Below are 9,584 nucleotides of genomic sequence, written 5' to 3' on the forward strand. Positions count from 1 at the left end.
TGATATACCAGAAATTACACTAGTTATCTATATATTGGTTCTAATACCATGATCTTTTTTTTAAGCTTATAAATGTTTGTAAGCAGTGAGTAAGCTAATTTAAGAGGTTTTTCCAAACTTTAGTGATTGTGACATCTATTGGTGGTCATATACATATTTTTGTCATTTTCTTAATTAGATCTGAAACATCTCATGTGCTTCTGACAGCAGTCTAATACTTTGAACCATTTCCCTGATCATTTGGAAACAAAAATGTTTTTACTGTTCTATGCAATAAAACCTGAAATAACTTTAATCTATAATCTCCCGCTGTTTTTTAAAATTATACACTACATCAGCAATGTAGAATTCCTCTTTCAATGCTTTCCTTTTCTTTTGGTAATAAAGTGTATTTCATAAAAGTCTCTTTCCAAGAAACTGTTTAAAATAATATATATTTGTTCTGAATATGCTACTAATATTTTCCTTGCTCCTGTTCAGTCATTCACTTATTCAGTAAATACTTGGCTATATTTTATATGGAAAGTACTGTTCCATACATCAATGATGTATAGACTATATATATACATATATACACACATATACACCATATATAAAATATGAATATATATATGAAAATAAGGCCTGTCTTCATGGAATTTATGTTGTAAAGAGAGGAAAACAACACACAATTTCCTAAGTAGACATTTGAGTAATTACCAAGACGAAGCTATCCTGATAGAAGTAGAGAGTAAAGGAGTTGAGCACTAGCCAATGAGGCCCTCTGATACTGTAGCAGTCTCAGTGCTGAATGGTGTGAAGGAAGCAAAAGGAAGGCAGAGGGAGCAACTGTTTAGGACTCTAGGAGGAGGTAGGAAGGAGAGTGTTCTAAGTGAAGAATGAATGGAAAAGCCTTGTGGCAGAAATTGTTTGAGAACAGCAAGAAAGACAATGTACGTGATAGAGCATAAAAGATATGACAGTCGAAAATAGTTTTACCAAGAGGCAGATGATCTGAAGATTGAGAAGCTATCATAGAACTTTGAGTTTGTTCTTATTTGCTAAGACAAGGTATATCTTGTCTATCTGACAGGGTATATCTTGTATATCTGACTGGTCCAGAACTGCTGTGCAGATGGTGCTGTTCTGGAACTCAGAGAGATCTGCCTGCCTCTGTCCCCACTTGCAGGGTTAAAAGCATGTATGACCATGCCTTCTTATTATTAGTGTGTGTGTGTGTGTGTGTGTGTGTGGAGAGAGAGAGAGAGAGAAGGAGAAATGGAAAGCCATTGGAGAATTTAAATAGGAATGGTATATGATTTAAATTATAAAGGTTTCTTCTGCAAGTCAAGAGAGAAGATTATAGTGAGGCCTAAGTAAGATCAGGGAGAACACAAAATGCTATAGGGTAGCAGCCCATGGAGGAAATATGGGGGACTTTGATCTAGGTAGCAAAATAGATAGTGAAGGAAACATATTTAGTGAAAATTCTGAATGAAGAGTTAAGATAATAGTCTACCTTATCTAAGTTTCCAGATTCACTAGGAATTTATCATATTGGCTTTTCTTAAAGTAAAAAAGCAAAAGAATCTGGATTTAAGAACTAAAGATGGTGTTAAGTTTATTAGCTATGTTTGGTTGGGAAACCTCAGGATTTAAATTCTCTGACCTCTTCTGTTTTATCAATAGAATTTAAATAGCACTTTCTGTGCTTTCCTTACATGACTATATGAAAGTCCAATAAGATACTTTATAGCTGAAGTTCCAAACTAGTTTTAGCTTAATCAACCTGCTAGAGTAGCAAAAGACCATTTCACTGTAAAAATTGCCATTTAACGGATAATTAAATGCTAAAATCTAGTAAACCACCCTCTAATAAACATATCAAATTGGTAATATATGCCTTTAATCCCAGCACACAGGGAGGCCTGGTGGATCTCTGAGTTCAGGGCCAGCCTGGTCTGCAGAGTGAGCTCCAGGACAGCCAAGGCTACACAGAGAAACCCTGTCTCAAGAAAAAAAAAATCAAATTGGAATGTGGATCTACTAATCATAAGGATAAAAATATTATATATATGGAAAATACGTAATATATAACATATGCGACTTTATACTAAGTTTGCTTCATAAGCATATCACATCATTGGAAATAAATAAAAACTAAAAATTGTACAAATGAACTTGGAATTGACTATGGAAGACAAATACACACAGAGTTTATAGAATTCTAGTCAGAGAAACAGTACTCAGCAAGTAAAAATATATTTGTCATTCATCAAGTAATTTATAAAGTGGTACATATTTATATGTTTTCAAATAAATCAAATTGTTTAACACTGTGTATATTTCCAATGAAAATAAAATAGAGCACAATTTGTACTTATAGAAAACCTGAGTTTGCCACAACCTATGTCAGAGGGTTCACAACCTCCTATAACTCCAGTTCCAATGGATCCAATGCCTCTGGCCTCTGTGGACACGCACGTGTGTGCATGCACACACACACATACACGCCTGTGCGTGTCCAAACCTACATGGAGATACACATATATGTACCTAAAATAAATCTTAGGGCTAGAAAGATGACCAGCAGTTAAGAGCACTCGCGGACTGCTCTTCTGGAGGATCCAGTTGGATTCCCAACACCGACAGGGCTGCTCACAACTATCTGTAACCCCAGTTCCTGGAAATCCAGTGCCTTCTTCTGGCCTCAATGGAAACGGGGCACATGAGTAGTACACAGACAATTGTGCAGGTAAAACACCCGCACACATAAAATAAAATAAGAATTGTTTTAATTCATACTTACTGATAGTTTTATTTTCCTTAACCTATTTTCAGTTAAGCAACCAATGGTATAAATGATGTTTCATTCTGTTAAAAAGCACATCAATGCCTCGTTTTCTGTATTGACTTTACCTAAGAATGTCCTGTGGGCCTTTTGTGTTAAGGTCAGTTTCTGGGTCTTATCTCTGGATATTTTGATATTCTCTAACACTGGAGTGAGGCTAGAACCACTAGTCTGTTAATAGTGAAGACTAACTGAGATATAAAAACAAAGCAACATATTTGCTTTTCAGAGAGTTTACAGTGTAAAGGCAGCAAATTAAAAAAAAAAAAATAAAGTGACTAGAGGCAAGTGGTGAGAACTGGACTCACAGAGATGGTCATTAAAATACATGGTACAGGCTAACTGAGAGTTTTTCCAGTTACACGTGTTGAAGGTGCAGAGTTAACCATTCTAAATGAAGTCATGGAATGCAAAGAAGCATTAGCTATGTGACAGCATGATGCTTTGAAACAATACACTATGCCTAGGGAAAGAAGGACATAAATATTGTTAGGAAGATAAACAGGACAAGTTTCTAAAGAGAATTATGTGCAAAAATAAAGATTAAAAGATTAAAATTTATTGTATAAAGCAGCATTTTCAAGCTGAGTCTCACAGAATTCATATCCAGGAAAGTAGTTAGTGTATGCTGCAAATAGCTGAGGAAGATGGCCCTCAAGGGCACATACTGAACCTAAAACAGGTCATAATAAACTGACTCATTAGCTTGTTTCTCTATTCCCTATTCTCTATGAGCATTTTTCATTTATTATGAAGAGTTTAGCTTTATATTTTTTAAGAGTAACGAATACCTTATACCTGCCTATGAACAGAATTATACAAAACCACAAAATACAAAAAAGTATTGCTTGGCTGCATAAGTTGTTATTATTCATCAAATAAACTTAAGCCAATAAAACATCACATCTATTTGTTTTAGTCAATTTTACTGGAGTATAACAAAGACTTGTTTCTAGAAAACTACTGCTCTATGGAAACTAACATAGAATTTGTCCTAAGCAAATCATATTGCATTTGGGTAATCACATTATTACAATAAAATGAAGTATAATAAGCTAGAATAAGAAGTGAGGAAATCAGAACGTATTTTCAAGAATCAAATCAAGGAAATAAGATGAAATGAACAAGTACTGGGGATGAGAAATGGCATAAAATTCAGAAATACAAAGGAAATCAGATTTGATTATTCAGATAGCAGAGGGGAGCTCAGTTAAGAAGAACCGAGTCTAGATTTGCACTTCAGTTTTAGCCATGATGAAAAGGTCCCCAGAAGATGCTGACATCTTACTATTCAGAATGGAATGTTCTTTGCACATTTAATCAGTACGTCTAAATGAAGTCCTCATTTCAATAACAGCCCTAATTTGGGAATTTCCTTAATCCATATTATATATCCATTATAGACTATGTCACCTATAGTGTAGTTACATAATCATTTTTCAAATTTAACTGTAGGCCTGTTCAAAGATGCTATTGTGTTTTCCTTATTTGGTCTGACTGCATAGTCAATACAGCTGTCTAGCCCCATAAAACTTGTTACCTTAGATATAACATATATTATAATGGCTATATTTGCCCTACAACAAACAAGGTAATATTTTTAACTGTAACAATATGAATATGTGAGCATTCCTCTCCACTTGTGTACTGTCTTCACTGTATTGTCTTCTCAGAGTCTAATAAGCTTTCTTTCAGGTAAAGAAAACAGAAATATTTATTCACACACTACAAATGCAGAAATCAAGGTTCTAGGAAGAAAAAATATCTTGCCCATGATAGCATGGCTGTCAAACGGCAGGGTTTACTTTTTTTTTTTAAATCTTCTTCCTGCCATGGCATACGTCTTTGAAATGGTGCATACTTAGCTTCGGCCACCTGTCATGGCCGTTCATTTCTTAATAAATTTGTGTGTGGCCATGTGCTGCACTTTATTCCCTGTATCTACACACATCTCTGCCTTTTGTGTTTACAGTTTCCTCTACTCGCTTTGCAAACTCAACTGACCAATAGCCAGCTGTTTCAGAAGTCCACCTTATTTTATCTCAAGCAAAATTCTTCTGTGTCATCATTACGTTCAGTAACCAAGGTATTAGGAATCTTTTCTTCAGAATGTTGGAGAGTAGAAAAACTGAGAATCTCCTGAATAGCAACTCAAATTTGGCTTCCAGGACTCTTTCACATGGTTGTTTCATGATCACTATTAAGCTCTTTCTTAAATTGATATAATATCTATTACTTCATTTTGAGAGGGGGAGTCACTATTGTATTCAAATCTCACACAATTGATTAAATCTGTTTAATTCTAAATAACCTTGCCCCTTAAGTAAATTCACAACTATAGATTTAATATTTTTATAGTAATCTTTCTAGGAAGAGGTGAGTCAGTGACTGAAACTTTACCTTATTATGTATCATTATATATATATGTATATATATATAATTACTACAAAATTAAGAATTTGCAAAATTTTTTCTCTTTTGAAGTATAAAATTTTTGGAACTTAATTCCTGCAATTTCTAAAGTTTACTATTTTTCTTATTGTGCATTCAAACACATTTACAAAACTATATTTACTTGTATCATACAAATGATTTAAGGCTTTTTTTCTTGTGTAAATCATGTCAAAATTACACTGAAAGGCAACCCCCAAAAGAACAATAAAGAAAATATGCCATATCATAACTCGACACTATAATATCTTTATAAAGTAAAGTCACATCTGTTTTATTAGGTCTCATTTTCTTTTCCTGTCCAAAATTCTTCTTGTTTATTAGAAGCTAAAAGTTCAAATATAACTGCCTAAAATGTTTTCTCACTGAATCAGAACACTGGTTACTTTGGAGGGTTTTGTTTGTTTGTTTGTTTTGTTTTTGTTTTTGTTTTTAGTATTGCAGGTTCTCATAGGCATTAATCCCATAGGATCTGTACAATTTTCAAGGGTTTAAGACCCTTTTTTAGTATCTAGAATTTTAAGACAGTGTCATTGGACACATTAATCTATTATCTGCTTAATTCTAGCAACATGTTAAGAGCGTTTTTCATTTCACACTGAACACAGAAGAATAACAACAGTTTCTCTGGATGAAAACACAGTGACTATCATTTCTTCTTCAATTCACTGCTTATACACAAATATGTTTTGACCACTTATTGGGCCTGAATGTTTTGCAAATGCTACCTTTTGTGTGTCTTTTTCTTCTCTTCAAACTGCCATCGTTGTTTATAAATTGATGCCAAAGTTGACGTCTCAGATGTTTTTATTAATTCAAATTGACCTAGTTCCAGGCTCTTTGATGCTGGCGTCTGGACAATTTGCAGCCCTGCATAAGTACGCACATGTGTGTGTGTGTGTATGCACGTGTGTGTTCCCTAGTTTCTTCACAACAGTAAAGTAAAAATACAAACAGGCCCCAAAGCCAATTCAAAACTTACCTTGCAAATCTGGAAATAGTCTGAAGTCAGACTTTCCTGAATTTCCTCTCTCGGAACCCCTGCAGTCCCTCCTGGATGTGCGGAGCCACCTCCAGCCCCGCCACTGTTACCGCCGCTGCTGCTCCCACTGCCAGGGGAAGAGGCAGTTAAGCCATCCAAAACTTTTCGGAAATTAAACTTCTTCATTTTAGACACTGTCGAAAAATTAAAAGGAAAGAGAGAAGGGTGACAAACACGGAATTGTACGGGGCAAAAGTCTTCACCTCTTCTTCAGTGGAGGCAGGAGTAGCTGGTCCCCATTTCATGAGCACTGGATGGAAGCGTGTGGAGAGAGAGGGGCTCAGGCTTCATTTCATCAAAATTTAACTTTTAAAGGGGTATCTTTATAAAACAGAAAGAAGACAGCTCCAAGAGCAACAGTATTCCTTCCTCACACACCAGATTTTCAAGGGCTTTATCCCCAGCTCTAGCTATGCTTTATCAGCACTGGGGTAAAAATAAAAGGCAGTGTCATCATCGTCATTAGCATTATATCATCATTATTATACAATCAAACCAGAGCACAACAGACCAAGACCCTCTAGACCGCTCTAAAAGGGGTGGGGGGAGGGCCTTCCTTCCTGAGGGTCAGCTCAGAAAAATTTGATGATGAGAAAAAGCGATGTTGTGAGGGAACCAGTATTTACTCTGCCACCATGTTCGGGGCTCCCCCCCCCATCATCTTCAAACGCTCCCTTTTTCCTCAATAGGAACTGGAAGGGGGGTAGGGCAAAAAAAATGCCTTTTTTCCCATCCCCTAATTCCCAAAAACCCGGACCCCAAAACATCTGCGGGTGACTCACGGCCACAGCCGACGGGAGGGGCGAGCGGGGACGGGGGGGGGGGGGGAGAGCCGCCAGCCTCCACCTGTCCTCGGCTCCTCTCTCTCCTGCCCCTCTCCCTCCCTCCCCGCCCGGTTCCCCCTCCGCACAGCGGCGGCTCCCCCGGGGGATGCGAGGCGGCGGTGACGCCTGCGGCCCGAGTCCCGCCTCAGCCTGCGGGGCGCGCAGCGCCGGCTGCTTCGCTCCCTGCCGGCCGAGCGGGGCGCCGGGGGCCACGGGCGCGGGCTGCGAGCCCGGGAGCCCTCACGGGGAGCCGCGCACCGCGAACGGCGGCTCTCCACCTCCTTCACCTCCTCCACAGGCGAGCACACGCACACACATGCACACACACTCACAAGCGCGCACAGGTGTGCGGGCAAAGCCGCGACGGGACGGCCAGGGTGTCCCCGGGGACCCCGGGACTTAGCACCTTCCTCGGACGCCGCGAAGCCGCCGGCCAGCCGGGGAGGCGGGGGCGCGGAGGCTGCGGGCGGGCGGCCGACGGTCCAGCCCAGCTCCGGCCGCTTCCCGGGTCCCTCTGGTCCTGGTGCCTGGCGCTCTCCGAGGTCCTAACTGAGCGGGCGGGTCTGCCGCAGGCTCCACCCCCGCCGTGGGAGGTAAGCCCCGCCCCTGCCGGCCCGCGCCCTCCTCCCTCCCTCTCGCGCGGCCGGGGGCGGGGCCGCGCCGGGGAGCCAGGGGGCGGGACATCCTCTCGCCAATCACAAGCTCCACTGACCCTGGTCCCCGGGGGGCACTCCGGGCAGGAAAGAAGTTTGGGGATAGGTCGGAGGAAAAGCCGGCGACGGGAGGCGGGGATTATTTAGGGAAGTGGGTGAGGTGCTTGATTGACAGGCGTGCTAGCCAGTGCGCCCCGTCGCCGTGCTTTGGGGGCTGTAATTGGCGCTACCTGTTGAAGGACGCAAGTGGGAATCAATAGAATGCTTGCAAGCTTGAGAACTTGCGCTCCCGGACTCCCGAGGCTGGAGGAAAAGGTTACCTTGGGTCCTGCCCTGGACCATATTGTGACCCGCCCCACCCCCACCCCCGCCCCAAGCCTTTTCTTTTCCTGAGTCTCCTTAGGTGCATCTACTGAGCTCCCCTCTCTGCTCTGCTGTCTCGCTGCCCTGCTCTCTGCGCTTCATGTGGGTTTTTAAATAATCCCTAGAAACTGATAGCCTGCGGAGGGCTTAACAAATTGGTTTTCGATGGAATGTTGGCTTCCAAATCTTAAGGAATGGGTTTGCCCATTTTGCACAGCCTACGATGCAGACCGGCGTTCCCCCTTCTTCCCATAGACAAATCAAAAATTTGAGGAAACGTTTCTCTCGAATGAGGTCAAGAAGCATTTTTAGCTTTTCCTCATTTTGGATCATTTTGGAAAACACTCTATTCCACGCTGGAAGAGAGACACTGCGCCATCGCCATCGTGAGAAGATGAAGTTCAGAGCCCTGACTGGCTGTTGTTAAAAGGCTCAGCTGTATGCCTCAATCTGAGCAACAGGGGTCATTAGTCACCATCCCAAATACTTACTGTTTTACCTCTTAGGTGTGGGATGACACTCCCAGACCCACCCCTTTCTCTGTCAGAGGAGAGGAAGGAAAGGCGAGCTTTGAATAAAGTATGACTTACTCAGGCAAACAGCAAAGGAACCATGGCGATCGGATAGCGCTCAGATTTTCAGATCCTCAGCTGGATATTCACATTCTCATTTTGAATGCTTCACTCCCTCACGTTTGCATTGCTTCTTTTCATAGTCCTCCTGATACTTTCATTGTCACAACCAGATAGTAACTTTCTTATTGGTGGGAATGGAATTTTTGTGCTTGTAGTTAATTTAGTACCTGGCACAATATTTCACTTGTAAAAGACATTTAAAGCGTTTTTGGACAATGGATTAGTTAATGGCTATGAGTTAAAGATTTATGAGATGATACTGAATTTACCGTGCATAGGAGAGGTGAAAATAAGTATGGAAACAAATTCCCTATCTGTTATAAACTAGGTCTTTATATGCTTCTAAAATCTATATTAGATTCCTAACAATATGTACCTTTGTCTTTAACTGTCTTCTCTTACCTTTATTTCTTTTTCCTGTCCTATTGTTCATTTCCAAACATGGGTGTCAATGAAAGCTAAAGACTTTTCTTCCTCTTTTTATGTCTGGTTTTTCTTTTAGTTGGCGAATTAGGCGTTGTTGAATAGAACGATGGATTTAGAATGCTTTCTTTACTTCAGCAAAAGTTGGCCTACCTACTTAGGTGTCAGATAAATGAAAACAGCTCATAGCATATGGAGGTCTGGTTTTTTTGGTCAAGAAAGAATATTGAATATTCCAGTTCAGCAAAGAGACATAAAATGTTTACAAACAAAACTTAAATCTCAAATCACAAGCATTGTGCTATCACAAGCTGTGTGGCGATCTATATTCTATGAAACAGGCTGACAAAGATTTTCCTGAAG

General features: G+C 40.4%; 1 protein-coding gene across 9 annotated transcripts in view; it reads right to left on the reverse strand.

Annotated features, from left to right (window-relative positions):
• Nucleotides 1–7,683, reverse strand: part of Stxbp5l (syntaxin binding protein 5L) — a 257,234-nt gene extending 249,551 nt beyond the window's left edge. For 7 of the 9 annotated variants that reach the window (XM_060370363.1, XM_060370360.1, XM_060370358.1 and 4 more), the window contains exons 1-2: nucleotides 7,480–7,681; nucleotides 6,264–6,457 (exon numbers count right to left, since the gene is read on the reverse strand). In XM_060370363.1, the coding sequence (XP_060226346.1) occupies nucleotides 6,264–6,449 (186 nt within the window). In that variant the 5' untranslated portion in view covers nucleotides 6,450–6,457; nucleotides 7,480–7,681. Of the gene's footprint in view, nucleotides 1–6,263; nucleotides 6,458–7,105; nucleotides 7,124–7,479 lie in introns of those variants that run through there. The other 2 variants (XM_060370356.1, XM_060370357.1) reach the window with 2 other exon arrangements.
• Between the last annotated feature and the right edge of the window lie 1,901 nt (nucleotides 7,684–9,584).

Source organism: Meriones unguiculatus, chromosome 17, assembly GCF_030254825.1.
Source record: "Meriones unguiculatus strain TT.TT164.6M chromosome 17, Bangor_MerUng_6.1, whole genome shotgun sequence".
Classification (NCBI taxonomy): Eukaryota; Metazoa; Chordata; class Mammalia; order Rodentia; family Muridae; genus Meriones; species Meriones unguiculatus.